Source organism: Mercenaria mercenaria, chromosome 3 (assembly GCF_021730395.1).
Source record: "Mercenaria mercenaria strain notata chromosome 3, MADL_Memer_1, whole genome shotgun sequence".
Taxonomy (NCBI): Eukaryota; Metazoa; Mollusca; class Bivalvia; order Venerida; family Veneridae; genus Mercenaria; species Mercenaria mercenaria.
The window spans coordinates 74,730,162-74,749,097 of record NC_069363.1 but is presented as its reverse complement, the minus strand read 5'-3'; the positions used below and the strand labels follow the sequence as shown (position 1 = coordinate 74,749,097).

Sequence of the window (18,936 nt, the reverse complement as noted above, 5' to 3'; positions counted from 1 at the left end):
AATGTCTGTTTTCACCCAGTATGCTCATGTAAGTATATACCAGCTATTGAAAATAAACCTCATCTAAATATATATAGTCAATAGATAACTTGGTACTTCTTACACATGAAGTAATTTTTTGACAAGATTGTTTTTGCCCATACAGGTATCCTATTAACTTCGTCAGATTTTGTTGTGTATGTTAAAACTTTGTATTTAAATTTCCAGATGAAACTGTCGGAGGCAGATGTCATGGCAAAAACGGCGTCGTGTGTCGAAACGATGCGAACGCTGAATGTAGGAATGGTGTTTGTTTTTGTAATGATAACTCTACTCAGATGAACCAAAAATGTGTATATGGTAGGCATTTTTTAATTAATATTGAAGCGTAAGGAGCGTTATCTGGTTATACAGAATAGAGTGAATTTTGTTCAGTTTTCTAGCCTCATAAAATCATTTATTGTCCACCTGTAGATAACCCGCCCCGTTAGAGTGCACAATTTGATAACAATACGACATTTTGCCTGAAATCCGTCAGCCACTACATTATAATTCATATGAAGAAATTGGTAGTCACCTAGTGAAAACATGTTAGAACTGGTACAGAATCCAGGGACATTTGTTAGTTTGACCGCTAGCCGTTACATAACTGAAATACTGTTAAAAACGGCACTTTATCCAGAACAAACAAACAAACACCACCAGTAGACAAACTTCAGAAAATTAGGAAAGTGCTGTGATAATTATTCGAGTCTCTGGAATATCTAGGTAAAACTGAACAAAAATCTTTCATTAAGGCTATTTCAAGTTATTAAGATTCCTTTATTTACGCAAAACACATGTCTAAATGGCATAAATATACTTATTAATAATTCAACATCTATGATGCAATTTGCTGAACTTTCCTGAGGACTTGTTATACATGTCATTTGTCTAATATTCAATTAGTCCACAAAATACACTTATTACATGGCTTACATGAAGAGCTCGGGAAATGATGTTAACTATTGCATGACCTGTAAACTATTCAATAAGTTATTAATGACATGACATCAGATATAGCAGTTCATATTTTGTTTTCAAAGTAAGACATTTAGTGTTGAAATATAGAACGGTCTATAGCACAAACTATGGTCCGACGATTATATGTATAAAATAGTTATGTAAGAATACAGGTAACTATTCGGAATAAATTTTTGCTGTTTTATAGACGAAACATATGGTGGTATATGCAAGAACTGGAGCGGGGACTGTGCTTTAGACAAAAATGCTGAATGCATACATGGTATATGTCAGTGCAAATATGGAACACGGGAAGTATCAGGGAAGTGTGTTACAGGTAAGGTCTATTAATATGTACACATATTATGCAATAGGGAGGAACGTATGGCTAAGGTTCGCGCCAAAATACAGTTTTGCTTATTATGTATTACAGTCAGTAACGATGTTTCCTCCTATAGCATCACACGTCGGGAAACTAAATACAATAACGTAAATATCACCGATCTGTCTTACTTCTCACCATAAAACAGCTACTCGTAAAAGCGTATGATGTCATATATTTCACGAAAATTTGTAGATGAAACAGCTGGAGGTATATGCATAGAAGACCAGGGTCAAGAATGTTTGCTGGACTCGAATGCGTTGTGTTTAAATGGGTCATGTGTGTGTAAGAAAGGAACGCATCAGATTGGACAGAAGTGCCAAAAGGGTAAGTAAAATTGTAAAACAAAGAAAGCAATAGGTCTTCGGCTTTCATTTTTGACAAACAGCATTTATGGATCTAATATTAGGTGCAAAACAAAGTTTAGCAAATTGTATTTCCTTACCGACGAATTTCAGTTTTTAATTGCGATTGAAGAGCAGTTCTTCTTCCAATCGCGTATCATATTCATGGACGGTGTTTGATCATCTGTGAAATATGGCTTGAAAATAGATGTCAGTGAATTGTGAGGACTTCGCTGCACATTTAATCATATCTCATGAACTGACACAATCAAACCGAGCCTGTTATTATTTGATTTTGTGCTGTTTCCAAATAGTCTGCAGTCAAAACTTCATTTACATCACCATATTTCTTGTCGAATGACATCGCCACTGTTTTCTGTTTTCAAGAGTTGGAAACAACTAGAGAGATTTGAAAACCTTTCTGTTGGGCAAACATAAATCTGTGTAAACTAAAGAAATATACTATTTCTAGACGAGCATCTTGGTGGGGGTGGGGTTGGGGGGGGGGGGGGGGGGGTGCAAAAGAGGTAAAAGAATCTCCCTGCGCTGGTGATAAGAATATGTTACGCCGTAAAAGTGTGTGCATCTATAATGCTGGATCAACGGCTGTAGCTGGAAAATGCATGATTTTAACAATTACAGATTGTATGCACATACATACCCTATTCATATTTTGTTTATCATTGTAATCAGTGGTAATTTGCATTCAGTTTTATACGGAACAATGAACATGTATAATTCCATTCTGTGACAAGATGTTTCAGATATGTGATAAAATGGTAAACAATAAAATTTAAATATGTGCTACAATGGTAAACATTCTCTTATATGATAATTACATATGTGCTACCTCTTACAGCATAACTTAGATATGTGCTGCAACGGAAATTTACCTCTTGATTTATAGTTAAGATATGTCCTAAAATGGATAACAACATTTTAGAGTATGCTGTAATTCAGATTTATCGCATAGTGCGGCAATTTTCCTTTGATCTTTGCAGCATGTTATACATAGTAACACACATTATTATTACAAAACTGTACTGATATCTTACAAAACTGTTGCGATATATATCAACACGGAAATCTCTATGGAGTTTCATAAGAAAAAAAGTGTTCCGATATATATCAGCACAGTAAAACTGTTCGGATATATATCGGAACACTTTTCTCTATTGAGGTCCTATCAAGGGAGTATAATTTTTTTCTTTCAAAGAAAAGATGATTTTAGCTCCAATTTACAGTTCACAGAGAAAGAATTGTCACAAACACCTACATTTATAAAGTAAAAGAATAAATAAACTAGAATATTTCAAAAAATTGATAGTTATTGCCAAATTCAGAAATACATGAAATATATGAAATTCTGAGATTTCTCAAATGTTTCTTTTTCTTTGATTTTTTTTTTACAAACAAAACAACAAGTTTTACAATATGTTGGCCAATGAAATGCAAAGATTTAAAACCAATGCAGAAATTTGTTGGGTACTTTTATCTGGGGAACACTTTTTCTAAAACAGAAGTTTTAGTGTTTCAGTCAGCGAGGCGCAGAAAGGGAATCAAAATAGTAAAAATAATAATAAACAAATTTAAATGAAAATGATATATAAATTTTAATGATAAACTATGCGATAAAACAGTTATAATATGTAGTGCTCGTGTGTTACCAGGATATATCAGAGCTAGGGGTACATCTCGTTATTTTTCTCTTCACATATCTGTCTCGGCCTACCGGCCTCGACGATATGTGCAGAGAAAAATACCCTCGATGTACCCCTAGCTCTGATATATCCTGGTAACACACTCTCACACATACTATAACTATTACATGTGCTACAGTTGTAAACAAAATTTAGATACGTGCTACAGTGGTGTGTTTGTGCGCTCGGGTTTAACGTTTTTTCAACATTTTTTCAGTAATATAAACGACGGTGTCTACAGGTAGCAGTGAGCATAATGCCCAAATTTATGGAGCTGCCTCATTGAGTATCACGCCGTAGACACGTCACATGGTATGCCACCCCCACCCAGTCATATTAAACCGACACCGGGCTGACGAGTCCTAGTACTATTCTTTTAATGCTGAGTGCCAAGCGAAAAAACTTCTAGTACCATTCTTTACTTATTTGGTATGACGCGGCAAGAGATCGAACCCACGACCTCCCGCATTGGAAGTGCTACAATGGTAAAGAAAAAAAAGAAAAAAGCGAATATTTTAATTGTTAGTTTCAAGTTGTCAGAAAAGTGCGCGAACAATGTAAGTATCATGTAAATCTTCTATACAGATGGGTCGTTGAGAGGTGTTTGCAGAGCTGGTAACTGTGAAGGCGAAAATGTCACCTGCAGTATCAAAACAAAACTGTGTGTTTGTAAAACAGGCTATGTAGAAAGCAGAGGAAAGTGTATGAAATAGTACAGGCAAGATATACCTTTGTATTTTTTATGTGTGTAAATATATATATATATATATATATATATATATATATATATATATATATATATATATATATATATATATAAGTTCAATAAAAATGAGTTGCTTTTGAGTTTATTTTAAACTATATAGTCCATTCTTTACAAATGCATTTGCGAAAGAGATTCATATATTTACACTACATTAAAATTCCATGTTAAAAAGCAAGAAATTGGTTATTCGAATGCATGACCATTCTTATTGTACTTCCATTCTGTACTGTAATTACGCAGATTTTGTTGTATCACAGTCTCATCTGTGATGTTCATGATTTACTTCCTCAAAGTTTCTTCCTAGTAGCTTCATCTTGTTTTCACAGTTCAGTTCTCAAGATACTGTTTGATATCTTTTGTTCATATTTTATATATTACAACCTTATAATTATTTCAGCAGTTACATTAAATTTTGTGATAGGTGGTACTTTCAAATTTCACTTATCAGTCTTTCATATTTGTAAAAAATTCTGTGCTTAGATATTCTTATTTCAGAACCCTTTGTAGTTCATAACGATTAGGAGTTACAATTATCTAATTTGAATTTTTATTTCAGTTGTGTTCATCTCCGTATATTATTTTATTTACAAAGATTTCTTTCTTATTTTCAGTCAGTTTATCAAAGTGTTCCTGTTAAAAATCCTTTCTTCTTACATTGTGATGTACAGACTAAGGATCAATTATCATTATTATATACCACTTCTTAGAGTTATGTTTGTTGATAAACCTTTTTCCTTTTTCTTTATAGACTTTCCCACAATCATGTTATACAATAAAGTTTTCTTTGTTACATTCCATACTATGGTCGTGCATTCACCGTTTTAGGTTTGGGTTACAGAATATCAGATGGACCTACAATGAAGAAGATTGAGGTGTCAGCGGCAAAGATTCCAAGAGTTGAGAGTGTAGCATTAGATATGGCTTGTGTCTAAAAGATCAGTATTTTTCATCATCACATGAAACAAATTTGCTAATGGTACAATATGGAATCACACTGTGTTCAGAGTGTAGTCTGTTTACAATACAGCGCTGTAGCGCCGTTAGTATGGCAATGTACATGACAGCTATGTACGAACATTGTGTAATATAAAAGGGCAACCAAGACAATTCAGTACTGCCCGTACATGGATTCGGCTTTATTATATGTTTTGTTCTTGTGGGTCATAAAGAACATTTTATTTTACTTTTAAAATTAATAGAAATGTATACACATTTACTTGAAACGGACAGGCTCTTGTTTTGACTGGTGGCATTCTGTGCCACCAAATTGATATTTCCTGTAGATTTTACTAGATACTGGAAAAGGTTTTGTATATATTGATGTGATCTGCAATAAAGATAAGCTATAAAGGTGTTTAAATGAAAAGTTGAAAAATGTTTGAATGTATGAAATTAGCAAAGTCTATGCTTTACAATGATACGTTCGTTATTGGTTTCGGCTATGCACCTTAGATAACAAATGGTATGCAGGAACGTAAAACTCTAATGTTGCACTAGTTGAAACTTATGTCATTGACATATTTGATTTAATTAAAAAGTAAAATGTTAATGTGTCGTTTTCAGATTAGTGTTACTGTATTCGGCTGTCGTCATCGGGTAAGAATATCGAATATCCGTTTAAGTCGTTACACTGTTAAGACCCGTTTTTCTTCCAAAAGAAGATTAATTTGGTTTTTACGTTGCAAAACGCCAACGTAGATTACGTGGAAGTCATTTAAAACGTCCGCGTTGTGGCTCCAATGTATTATTTCAGTGACTCTCCCATAAGGAAATGACCGGATTGCGTTTGATATTTACGCTTTATGGTCTTTCAATAAAAGATTTTTCGAGATAGCTACTTTTGAGGAGAATAAAAGTCCATACTGATTTTAATGAGCAGGCCTTCAGGTAAATTAGAAATTCGGGAAGTTTTGCAAAACAAATTCTTTATGAGTTTGTATTAACTTTTTTTAAATGCGCACTATGATACTTTTGACATGAGTTGGATCAAGCTTAAGGATGACTACCCGTAATATGCCTCAATTTCACCAAAAGCGTACATACAACTTGATAATGTAAGCTTTGAAAATGTCAAACGATAGAAATAAGGTGCATATTGACAAGTTATATAGTGACAGAAGTTCTCAAAAATTCCCTTTAGATTACCTCCCCTGATAATTTTGGTTTTTCATGAGTTATCTCCCCTGAAAACTAGAAAAAAATAATTTTCTCCTTTTCCATACGGGGAATTTTATATTTCTTTTTGATATTTGTATCAGAATCATATCATGCAGCTTTCTACCGCAAAATTTTCCTGAAACTCGAGTTCAAATTCTCATAATCAAAGAAATTATATTTTTCCCATAGGCATCAATGTTAACTTCAATACCGATTATCTCCCCTAAAAATGACAAAATTCGAAAAATCTCTCGGTGAAACGTTTTTAATTTTGAATGTCTTTAAAGTGACCAAATTTCATTTAAATATTACCATCCAGTTACAAGATATAAAATATGGCTATTACACCATGTTATCCTTAATTAATAATAATTAATTTATATGAAAATACAAGTTGTTAGAATAAGAAAAATGATATATATATAGATGCGCCAATTTAAGTCCTTGGGTGGAGTATGAAATTTGAAAAAGACCATAAATAGATTAAAATGATTTGTGTATGAATGGTTCCTGTGTGTGTATAATAAAGAAACAACGAATTAATATAGAAGCTATTTCATGAGTGTTTGTACTAGAACATTAAAATATTGTCATGACGTCACTCCTTTGTACTCACAGTACTCGGTAATTTTGATATTGGACTGCTTTCATTGGGATTCAGTACAGTATTTTCCATGTGGAGTCCAATATTTTTTCAATATTGGGCTGTTTTTATTTTTAAATATTGGACTGCACGAGGAAAGGATTAATATTCAGATTCAGTTTACTTGTGTAGTCCAGTATTTAGCAATAGTGAATTCCATATGAAAAATACTGTAACCAACTGAAAGCATTCCAATATTATAACACAGTACTGATAAAAAAAAGAAAATTAACAGCAAAACTAAGTTTTATGTATAGATGCGGTGGTGGAAATGCATGCTACCGTCCACGCCCTCTAGCCCCGGGTTGAGCAGAACTTAACATTTATACATGCTAAAAGTACAAAAAGCAATTTAGAGACATCCGCAGATGTATTCAAACGGCAGTGAACATGGAACCTTCAATGATACACGTGTTGAAGCATGTAATTCCATGAAGAGCGGCGTTTGGTCCCCAGATAAAATAATGGGTTTGCCCCAGACGAGACAACAATGGGCAGAACTAAACAAACTGGAATTTAGGAAGGGGATCTGAGGTTATGGACCCTGCGTATCACAGGAACTGTCAAAAGACAAAATGAAAACGCAGGCACCATATCCAAGGGGTGATTATACAATACCCAAGGCTATGAAAGCGGGAGTATTGGAACCACCCAGGCCGAAATGGTAATGTTGAGAAACTAAACAGTACCAACAACACGACATAAAAGTCGTGCTGAACGATCTGAGAAGATCGAAATATAACAGCCCTGATTGAATGTACGGGGAGACTCTTTGAAGTCGTAAAATGAATATTTTTGTATGACTCGATTGACTTGAAATATCAACATGTTATGTATAATACACTGACCAGCTTACCTTATATACCAACTGACCATGGAATTCTTATTTCTAGATTGAAACGTTGAGTTCAGAAATTCGAAGTGTTGACGCCTAAGATAAGTCGTTATCTAACTGGCTACGTTACGTAAACATGCCTAACAATGCGGAATCAGAAAATCTGGTCGCCATTCAACATGCAGGTATTTTTATTTTTTTAATCACTTGATCTATGGATATTTCCTATATAGTCTTACTGCAGATTTTGTTGAATTCTAAAATGTCCCAAGTCATTCCATAATCAAACGGTGTACTAATTTCTTTTTATGAACTATCAAAAGCACCGTTAATTACATCATTTACCAAAGACGTAATAACTACTGTCGTTTTGTACATATACGAACAATTTCATAGCATAGAATTTGGTTTTATTGTCATCGAAAATAATGAGATATATTGCCATTGAAGACCCTATAGATGCCTCCCCGGTTACTGTTTCAGACTGCATAGACCGGCTGAATAGTTTGTTTTCATGAAAAAAAAATATGGACAACCAAACACGTTAGAGGCAAATAAGTCGACACGATTCTAGCCTGACTAGCATAACCATTTCTGAACTCTTAGAGATAAGTTTATAATTACGGGGCAGAGTTCATGTAAGACCCGAGGTAGTCCGTGAAGAGTGTAATGCACATTAGTGATAGCGACCAGTCACTGTTAATAACCTCTGTCATAAATTGTAAAAAAATGCACAGAAGGCATTGTTATAAACATTCTCGTACTAAAGTCACATTATTACGTTTCATACAGGAGAAATATACTACCTTGCATTCAAGTCAATACTACCTGGATCAGAACTGTTGGTATGGTATGGTGATGCCTATGCTGAAAGTCTTGGAATTAAAGACCATGAAAGACCAAAATACATCTATGGAAAAGGTGAAAGACTTCTAATTCCGAAATGAAAGGCATATCCAGTTATTTACTACAAGATGCTAAGGTTTAACCATATCGTCATCACATAAAGAGAAGAGAAACATACAATTTATTATTTTGGTAGCGTTTAAAATACATGTATATAATAAGTTAAATCAGTGGTCTAGTGGATAAGGTGTCGACCGCTCAATCCAGAGGTCGTGGGTTCAAGACCCACTGGGGCCAAGAACACGACGGTTTCAATAAGCTTGAAGCTTTCATTACAATCGAGCTTAAACAAATTAATACAAACTAAAATTGTTAAGAGCATTCGTACACTGATACCTCATATTTACCTTATTTGCACGAGCTCAGCAGGCAAATATTTTACAGACGCTGTTTCGTCCAACTAGTTGAATGTATTGGAACTGAAATATTGGCTACATGTGTCTGCAATTCAGACCAATTCACGCTTTTTCAACCGTTCCAATGAAACGCAATCCCAATAACCGGCTTGCGTTTCACATAACATACCAGTAAAATTGTGGAAAATGGCAGCGGTAACAACTCTGTCCTTTTAACGTGTCTTTAATTGTAAAATGCATTTCCTTTCAAATGTCTTGTTGACTGGCATATGGCAGGCACTCCGACTGTTAAAACTATCGACTACAGTACTGAAGTACATGTAACTCTCGATTTACGGACTTTGCTCTAGTTTTGTCTGATGTTCTCATCGAAGTATAAAGTGCTATTGTTTGTAAATAAGTTATACATATATCCTAAATTTGTCAATATTTTTGAAACATTAAATGTTAATCATCTATTATATATACTTATTTTCATGTTTACTGAAATTCACAAGTGCATTTACAATGTGAAGATCTTAGTTAAAATAGAATATTTCCTAACTGTAGATGGATATGCTGGTGGGGAATGTCTGAAGAACATGTATAGTATCAAGTGTTATAGTGACAATGCCATATGTAAAAGTGGTATTTGTCTGTGTAAAAATGGACGCCATGCCCGTGTAGGCGACTGTATTACCGGTGAGTTTTACATTTTCTGCGATGTTCAAGCAATCAAAAGTCACAATACAGTAGATTTGTTTTGAATTTAAAGAAAGGATGTTTTTTTTCTAAAGTGGTCGCTTGTTCAGAACAGAAATGCAACCACCCCGCTAATCCACTAATACGACAACTATTACCAGCCTGATTCCAGTTTACATGATAAATTTGCCTCCACCAATACCACCAGTGACATTTTTCTTCCAAGTATCCCGTCAAGTGGCCATGATAGTTAGGTATCCCGCTGAGTGCCCCGACTGCTCATACTGTAAACACATTTAAAGTCATGGGCATGACAGTTCGTGGGTTTTGGCTTTAAGGCCATTTCGTGGGATATATTGGAATTCCAATTTTAAAGATAAAATTAATAAATATGTTATTTGTTCGTTGAGATTTGATTTCTTAGATTGCTGAAACCATGAAATTCTCAAAAATTTGTCCCCAACGAATATCATAGTATTAGAAATAAAGCGTCGGATTAACACAACAAAATTGACCCTAAAAATTTCTGTAACATAATCATATTTCTTAGAGTAAAACTGAAATTATTTGTTTATAAATAACATCGGCATTAACAGACAGAAATTAAATAAGTGCACCATGAACGAGAAGAATCTACATTTGTTCAATCGTACAATTTTAGTTACGTAAGCTAAATATATGTCATTTATATATAGGAATAGGAAGCTGTTGGAAATAATTAAAAATAAACAGTGTATTTCTATCAGCCAATTCAGATACGCTAGAGGAAATTGTACTTTATAGTTCATATAATCAAAATGGTTGATTTTTATGCACTAACGTATACAAATTCAGATGAAACGGTCGGAGGAATATGTTTTGGCAAAAACGGCGACATGTGTCTAAAAGATGAGAACGCTGTTTGTTGGAATGGCGTTTGTTTTTGCAATGATGATTCTTCACAATTAAACAGAAAATGTGTGCATGGTAAGGTATTCTTTTAACTTACAATCAAGCGTACATATATTTCAAGGAGGTAATCTGTTTTTTCATTGAATTCAGCCAACGTGGCTTGTAACCCAAGATCGGCTTCTGGCAGGAGTTGTGAAGTCGCAACAGCTTATTCGGAAAAACAATTTTGGGAGTACTCCAAACTCCCATGAAATAACTACCAGTTATATATCTTAGATATGCACAATAGGTAAAATTTAATTCAAAGTGAAACTTGTTTTCGATAAAAAGCTTTTTAACCTAATATTGCATGATACTGATCAATTGGCTTATTATGCAAACTAATCATGCTTTTAATAGCATAAAACTCATACCACAAGGAAACTTAGAATATTTACAGTAAACGTCATGAACTTTCAAAGGCACATAACTGCAGAAGTTTGGTTTTGATTATTATTTATTTGTACATGGCGTAGCGTCATTTGTGTATTTTGGGCCATAAATATTTTCTAAATGAACTTTTCAAACAGGCACACAATGCAATGATTTATGTATTTGCGTTTTTATTATACTTCAAATGAAAAATACTTTGCATAAATGTTAGAATTGTTATCATTTTTTTTGTGTGAACAAATGTAAAAAAAGAAATTCAAATGAATTATTACACTATTTACAGACGAAATGTATGGCGGTATATGCCTGGATTGGAACCAGAACTGTCTTTTAGATAAAAATGCTGAATGTGAAGATGGTATATGTCAGTGTAAATTTGGAACAAGTGAAGTATCTGGGAAATGTGTTACAGGTAAGAGGCATAACAGTCTGTTTAAAGACGATAATTTTCTACCGAAATACTTAACATTGTATTGCTTTAAGTCATACTGGCACATTGTAGGTCATTTGGTGACTTTAAAGCTTTATACTGTCAATTTTGCATGCATTTCTATTATACAATCATTTTTAAGTGATAATGGCAACCTTAAAACCTGTCAGTAAAGAAGTGGTATTCCTTACTTAAATCAAATGTAAACATAAGCTATATTAAAGAAGCCAATTGCGTTTGAAGCATCTATCCATATTAATGAGATATTGATTCTATCCTGTCGTCCATCTGTCTGTCTGTCCGTCACAAAAACATGTCCACTTCTTATCTTATAAGCCATGAAAGGGTTTTAAAATAATTTGGCACAAATGGTTGCCATAATGTTACGACGTGCAGAACCAAATTTCATTCAGGTTGGATCCTGTGAGATGTTTTCTTATAGGCATAGTTTTCAAATAATTTGCATATAGAACAAGAAAAAGGCAGAATGTAACTCTCCGTCAATGTCAGTGGCTCAATGAAAGAACGTACGGATATGTCAAAAGTCAACTATGCAGTTTTTCTTTTCTGCTTTCTATCTTTTAAGATCCATTCTCTGCAAGGACAAAAAGAAAAGGATTTCGAATTAATGTTTACCCTAATGACACAATGTGCGGAATGTAATTTACAGTCCCGTAAGTTGGTACAGTGAGACAAAATCTTAGGCATTATTTCAGTTCCGCTTTTTGTAGTTTTTTTTAACCGTTGGAAGGATTGGAAATAACTTGGTACAAATGTGTATTGTAATGAGAACACATGTAGAACACAACTTTCAATCATGCATGTTCACATTTATTTGACGTGCTGTTGTCAGTTATAAATATCACTTCACCATTTTAATTTATTTCACACGCTATTGTCAGATATTACATATCACTTCACCCATTTAATTCAATTGACGTGTGTTGTCAGATATTACATATCACATATCACTTCACCCTTTTAATTCAATTGAGTGTTGTTGTCAGATATTACATATCACTTCACCCTTTTAATTCAATTGTAGCGGTGTGGGGAAAACATTTGCATAGTACTTTTTTAAAAGGTATGTCATATTATATGTTGTCCATTTTCTGTCTGGAAATTCTATTCTGAATAGTTCATAAATATTGTAGACGAGACGTTAGGTGGAACATGTGATGGTGCATATGGTACTAGATGTGGACGAGACAAGAATGCTGAATGCTGGTTTGGTTATTGTTTGTACTGTACGGAAAATGCTAGGAACATAAATGGCACATGTGTTCTGGGTAAATAAAGTGTTGCAAACTACATAAATTTTGATGATTTTGTTGAATTTGAATTGAATGAGTAAATATATCAATGAAAATGTCTTTATTTGAAGAGGCTATATATATATATATATATAGCTATATATATAAATAAAAAAGAAAAACATCCAATGGGTTTCCTCTATCTGTATTTCTGTCTACCTACCGGTTTCATATAAAAATCATCAGGGCAGACATATTAATATATATATATATATATATATATATATATATATATATATATATATATATATATATATATATATATATATGCAAACCTTATCTGCAGTTATTGCCTCAAAGTTCGTTATATATAAACTAATAACGCCAGTACACCTTCGTCTTTGCAAAACGTATTGTTAACAGTTTTACTTCTCTTTAGTTTGTTACCACTTGGGAAAACGATATATATATGTACATGGCACCAGTTTGTCTAATTTCTTCCAGTAGTATAATTGCTTTCTATATCATGTTTTCACAAAATTCTGTAGATGAAACAGCTGGAGGAGTATGCAAAGGAAAACAGGGTCGGGAATGTTTGTTAGACTCAAATGCTGTTTGTATTAATGGATCTTGCTTGTGCAAGAAAGGAACACAACAGGTGGGACAGAAATGTCAAAGGGGTAAGTTAAGTGAAAAGTTTATCAGTATTGGCCAATTAATTCAATGGGTTAATATTTTCTTGTCAATGTTTTTACAGCAGTGTAACTACAAGAAATATTGAAGTTTAGCACTGGTATTATTTACATACATTAGCATCATTTTAATGCAAAAATTGTATTAATAATCATTATTTATATGAAAAATATTAAACATTATTTATCAGTATTTCCCCATGCCTTTTTGAGGGAGAGTGTTTGTAACATACATGTTTAGCAAAAAATAAAGTCTCAGTCGAGGATATCTGATTTTTTTTTTCAGTGTAACATCGAAATTTCTTTCACCAAGTTTACATCAGATGCAATATTTTTACGAGTCTTAAATTGTTTTGACCTTACACGGAAACAAACATTTTTTTCTTATTATTTCATGCTATTTGTATTGGTTTTATCACATTACACAAGTTTTAACAGAGCAATATCAAGCTCATTGGGAAACATCATACATTAAGATCATAAAGTCACAATGATAATAGTGTAAAAAACTAATTTAAGATAATTCTTTGAAATGTTTAAAATTCTTTCACATTTTTATACGGTGCTTTATGTTTTTGTAGGATATTTATATTGCCACAATTTACTGATATATATTCATGTATTTAGGGAAAATCCGCTTATTGACTGATGCAATTCATATGCTTTCCAGTTTATATGTAGGTCTGTGACATTGAAAATTATAAAATGAAAACCCCGCTGTCTAAAACAGAGACAGTTATAAATATAATCCACGGTAACTGTTATATTTAATATGCTACCGAAAAACATGAAGAAAACAGATACAGAGATAGTATCTTAATTTTGAAAAGGTTAGAAAACCTAAGCTTTCAAGTTCATCTGATTTTTCAAACTTGTATTTTGTATAACATTTTTTATACTAATAAAACGTTTTTTAGGCATGAATGTAAATAACGATAAAGGTTATCTAGCTTAGGAATTTGTCAAGTTTGTGTCAAGTATAAATGATGTATTTCGTAAGTTTTCAAAGTTTAGAGAAAAAAGGGTTTATTTCATACATCTCTAACAAACTTACTTACAGTTAAACTTAACTTGAAATAACTAAATTATCAAACAAAGAATTACTCGATATTTGATAATGCATGTACGAGCTGTTGTTAAAACTAGTTATTACTTTGGCTGAATTCTATAACGCCCAAAATATGTTTTTAGAAAAAAAAAGAGTTTATAACATTGTCGTTTACTAGCCCTATGAAAAGGGTGGGAATAGGGAAGATATAGGAAACTCCATACCGGGGTTGTGTGGTGATGGGCACTATTATGAAGCCCTCCGTCCGGCCATCTGTCCGTCTGTCCGAGCAAACGAGAGAATGTTTGTTGGGTACTGAGGACAAAAGGTAACGGTTATTTCTTATTTCTGCACAGAAATATTCACATAATTAGACTATGCGTCGCGCACATGACCCAAGGTTATCGGTCGAAATTCAGGGTCGAGGTCAATATTGAGGGTCAAGTAAAATTGTTTTCGCTCCATGACTGTTATGTGCATTGATGAATTATCCTCGTACTGCACACAAACGTTCTCCATGACGAGACAGTGTGTCGCGTATATAATTTATTCTTGTAGGCCAAGGTCTCTATTGAAATTTATTAATAAGTTAAAATAGTTTTTCTTTTTGAGCTGCTTAATGTCTTGAAGCATATTTAGTCGTAACACTGTTGCCAACAACCCTAAGGGACAAACACTAACAAAGTTTTATACCGATAGGCCACTATACTGCTCGGTCACTTGTTATCATATAATGTAAGACACGGTATATGTATTACAAATACGGTGTCTCGGAATTCCAAGGGACCGAACATTTTACTTAGAGATAACCGAAATTCGACTTAAATGATATTTTTATGAACATGATTGAAGGACGGAACTTTGAAAAGTCTTCGAGATAGCCGCCATTTTGGGATAAACGAGTTCGAGATATCGAGTTTCAGCTTGTATACTTATCTTAATTAGTTACATTTCCGAAATTGCCATAAACAATTAAATGAAGCAAAACGGGCTAGAACTTCATTAAGGCTTTGTGGTCTTTCCGTATACGACATCAACTTAAACAATATGTTTGTGTGTAGATGAGCATCTTGGAGGACTTTGCAAAGGAGTTGAAGGATCCCCGTGTACAGGAGATACAACTACGGTGTGCAGTAAAGGAGTATGCATCTGTAATGTCGGCTCGACAGCCATGGCTGGAAAATGCATGGAAGGTATTGTGATTTTTCTTTATTAAAGACGAAAGTATTTACAACTTGTTTACATTAGATATATTTTATTTAAAAAATAATAAGCATTGGAATGCGTATGAATATATCACAAAGGCCAAGTATCATAGCATTTGGCTTTCGAAATTTCCTCCCGCATGAAGGTAAACGACGTGCCTCATTCATAAATATTTACACGCAGTGTATAAATGGACTAGCCAAAACTCGGTGCACGCGCAGCAAAGTTTAAGTTGGGATATTGCAGAATAACCCGAAATAGATATTGTTCCACAAGAATGGGTTATTAACTTGTCGTGTTAGAATTTGTTATTTATTGTGTTCAGGGACTCCTAATGAGAGTTTAAAATGTATGCAGTGTAACGGCTTTGCAACAAACATCTAGGATGAGTTCCATTTTGTTAACACGTATTTTATTTGTATTTTTTGATCCTGTACACATGCTTACATAAACTAATTTTCGGAGCTTGAGATATGGATCTTGATATACGTTGTGTCTAGTAGGGGGTATTCCCTCCTCGAATATGTCGTTAACAGAGGTCATACTATACATTTGTCGACTACAGATACGTACTAAATGATAAATACGATATGAGTACACCATCAGTCGCTGTAAAAATCAAGGAGAGCGCTGGACTCGTGGTTAAGGTGTCGACTGCTCCACTGGGGTCACGACCATCGTGACATCTTCTCATAAGAGAAACGTACTCGAGAGTTGATCAAATATTTCATCACAATTGGGGTAGAATAAATTATTATGAACTGAAATATATGTATACAACAATTAAAGGAGCACAATATGTATAAGTATGATGTAAATGCTATTACAGACGGTTTACTGAGAGGGTTTTGCAAAGCTGGAAAATGTGAAGGTAAAAATGTCGTCTGCAGCATAAACACAAAAATGTGTGTATGTAAAACAGGATACCTGGAAACTGGAGGAAAATGTGTGAACTAGCTAGGTAAGGTAATTTGTCTATATTTCAGTCTTATGTGCAACACATACATTCCTACATAATAACATCATGATTATTATAAAAAGGAAACTGCGAAATGGATTTATTGCATATTTTAGACTCCATTTAATAGGTCAGACATTAGAAAATATGTTTGTGTAAAATAGCAGTAATTCTAGTTTATTTATATACATTGTAATTCAACAAAGCAAGTCCATTGAATAAAATTGAAATCAGTATCTTCTAATTTACGATGGCCTGATTTCTTAAAAATATTATTACTCAATATAATATTGTTACATATAATTATTTTCATTATCCACCATTTAGAAATATGTCTCATTTATGAACAAAAATCACATTTATCGTTTTGCTTTAATATCAAAATTATATACTTTACAACATCTAATGTGCTGTTTGTTCGCAGAACCATTTGTGTTTTGTACAATCAGTTTTAATTTTTAATCTCACTTCTTTATGTATTTCAGAAGATGTGTACAAAGCGGTGTGTTCGATAGGTCGGGATATGAATAAATCTGTGAATAAATCCACATGAGGAATTGCTGTGTATATTTCATTTTGTGAATAAATCCACATCAGGAATTACTGTGTATAATTTATTTTATGAATAAATCCACATCAGGAATTATTCTGTATATGTCATTTTGTGAACAAATCCACATGAGGAATTACTGTGTATATGTCATTTTGTGAATAAATCCTCATTAGGAATTACTCTGTATATTTCGTTTCGTGAATAAATCCACATGAGAAATTGCTGTGTATGTTTTTGTGGATGCCTTGTAACGGCCGGACGCAAGAATGATGCTAGTTCTAGTTAAAACGGGAGTAAGATTTTGGAAATAGACCAGCTTTTCTTCATTAGATAGTAACGATTAGAAACATAAAGTTGGCGATATGATTGCATACCTAAATACAGGTATTGTTATTCAGAAAACGTCTTTCAGATACATTTTGTTTGTCCGTTCTCTAATCGGTTATGAGAAAGATTTTTTACGTAAAGTTTGAAAAATGAACAAGAATTATCAAAGATAAAGATTGGTGTCTTTGTTTTAGATACTTTTAGCTTGTTTGTTTAATGGTCTCGGTATCAATTGTAATTTAGAAATTTAAATATGAATCGGATAAAGTGGATGGAGGTAGTTAAATTGTTTTCTTTCATACTACACTAATTGTTGTTCTTTATGTGAAATCCCTGTTACCTAGTAGCCTAACCATTAGTTAAGGGAATAAAGTCCTAAATCAAGACTACAGGGAGTTATTTATGTAAATCATCGTACTGAACGAGCAGCAGCTGATTTTGTCATGTGACTTGCCCGAGTATGACGTATTCAAAACTCTTCATCGATACAGAAAATATTTTGAAACAGAAAATATAAAATTCATTGATTATTTAAAATCAAAAGATAATTTTCTCTCTCTATTATGATGAAAGTTGAATGTGTAGAAAGAGATGAAAGAGTGAGTGGTTACCTTGTTACAAGGATAAATTCAAATTAGTTGAACCGCAGCATCTTTTTGTATTTCGTGTAATATGAAGTTTTAACTGCTAAATCTCAGTTTTGTTTGTCTCTGTCCCTTCAAGTTCAATTTTTATCCAGGTTTGAAGAACATGACCCTCCAAAGGTATTTCATATTGAAAGTAGAAGGAAAATACGGATATTTAACACTTTTCAGTGTATTTTAGTTTCATTGATATCCGTAGAAGTCAGCATAATCTATAATTTTACTGGTATGCACGTTAGCTTTCTAATATAAGCTTAAAATGTATATGTCGCGGGGCTCGTGTTTCCATGGTAACGCATTTTCTCTCATTTTTAAACAACTGTGTATAAAAATAGGGGGTTTCGACGGCTTCAGTGCCATTCTGTTAATGACCAACATGAAATGTTTGGGTAATATTATTAGCAAAATACCAAGCACTATACATGGTACCCTATTTTTCTTAAAGTTTAAAGTAACCATGGCAACAGAGATGTTTAAAATGGCTTATATCTTGCTTTTTGTCGTAATTTCTTATTAAATAATATTGAATAAGATTATCTTTCTAGTTGATGTAGCTTTAAAACATATTATTTCTAACGTAAGTTATATTTTCGTGTTATCTGCATTTATTCAAACAAATTTCTAAGCTTAGAATACTTACAGCAGTACCCTTCGTCGGGCATTTTTCATGGAAAAAATCGTTCAGCATGTTACTATTATTCTCATGGATATTGTTGAAATGAAAATAAAAAGCCGAAGCTGTGTTTCTTAA

General features: G+C 33.3%; 2 protein-coding genes across 4 annotated transcripts; both read left to right on the top strand.

Annotated features, from left to right (window-relative positions):
- The first annotated feature begins 212 nt into the window (after positions 1 to 212).
- LOC128555711 (prion-like-(Q/N-rich) domain-bearing protein 25) lies at positions 213 to 6,392 on the top strand. The gene is made up of 5 exons (XM_053538916.1): positions 213 to 339; positions 1,190 to 1,318; positions 1,559 to 1,690; positions 3,993 to 4,125; positions 4,999 to 6,392. The coding sequence occupies exons 1-4, from the start codon at positions 318 to 320 to the stop codon at positions 4,118 to 4,120; spliced, it is 411 nt and encodes a 136-aa protein (XP_053394891.1). The 5' UTR covers positions 213 to 317; the 3' UTR covers positions 4,121 to 4,125; positions 4,999 to 6,392.
- A 3,043-nt stretch (positions 6,393 to 9,435) lies between these two features.
- On the top strand, positions 9,436 to 17,393 carry LOC123524385 (prion-like-(Q/N-rich) domain-bearing protein 25). Of its 3 annotated transcripts, none has more exons than XM_053538915.1 (8): positions 9,436 to 9,751; positions 10,586 to 10,717; positions 11,358 to 11,486; positions 12,659 to 12,793; positions 13,306 to 13,437; positions 15,559 to 15,690; positions 16,533 to 16,669; positions 17,147 to 17,393. In XM_053538915.1, the coding sequence occupies exons 1-7, from the start codon at positions 9,547 to 9,549 to the stop codon at positions 16,658 to 16,660; spliced, it is 993 nt and encodes a 330-aa protein (XP_053394890.1). In that variant the 5' UTR covers positions 9,436 to 9,546; the 3' UTR covers positions 16,661 to 16,669; positions 17,147 to 17,393. The 3 variants fall into 3 exon arrangements, with proteins under 3 accessions (XP_053394890.1, XP_053394889.1, XP_053394888.1); XM_053538914.1 differs by having other exon boundaries at positions 9,437 to 9,751; positions 16,533 to 16,664; positions 17,150 to 17,393; XM_053538913.1 differs by having other exon boundaries at positions 9,443 to 9,751; positions 16,533 to 16,664.
- The last annotated feature ends 1,543 nt before the right edge of the window (positions 17,394 to 18,936 follow it).

Bases quoted from the DNA above. Each gene is read 5' to 3' on its own strand.
- LOC123524385 (XM_053538915.1), top strand. From the start codon at position 9,547: ATGTTTACTGAAATTCACAAGTGCATTTACAATGTGAAGATCTTAGTT. The intron at 10,718-11,357 runs GTAAGGTATTCT...CACTATTTACAG, and splicing joins AAACAGAAAATGTGTGCATG to ACGAAATGTATGGCGGTATA. The intron at 12,794-13,305 runs GTAAATAAAGTG...AAAATTCTGTAG, and splicing joins AAATGGCACATGTGTTCTGG to ATGAAACAGCTGGAGGAGTA.
- LOC128555711 (XM_053538916.1), top strand. From the start codon at position 318: ATGAACCAAAAATGTGTATATG. The intron at 340-1,189 runs GTAGGCATTTTT...GCTGTTTTATAG, and splicing joins GAACCAAAAATGTGTATATG to ACGAAACATATGGTGGTATA. The intron at 1,691-3,992 runs GTAAGTAAAATT...TCTTCTATACAG, and splicing joins TGGACAGAAGTGCCAAAAGG to ATGGGTCGTTGAGAGGTGTT.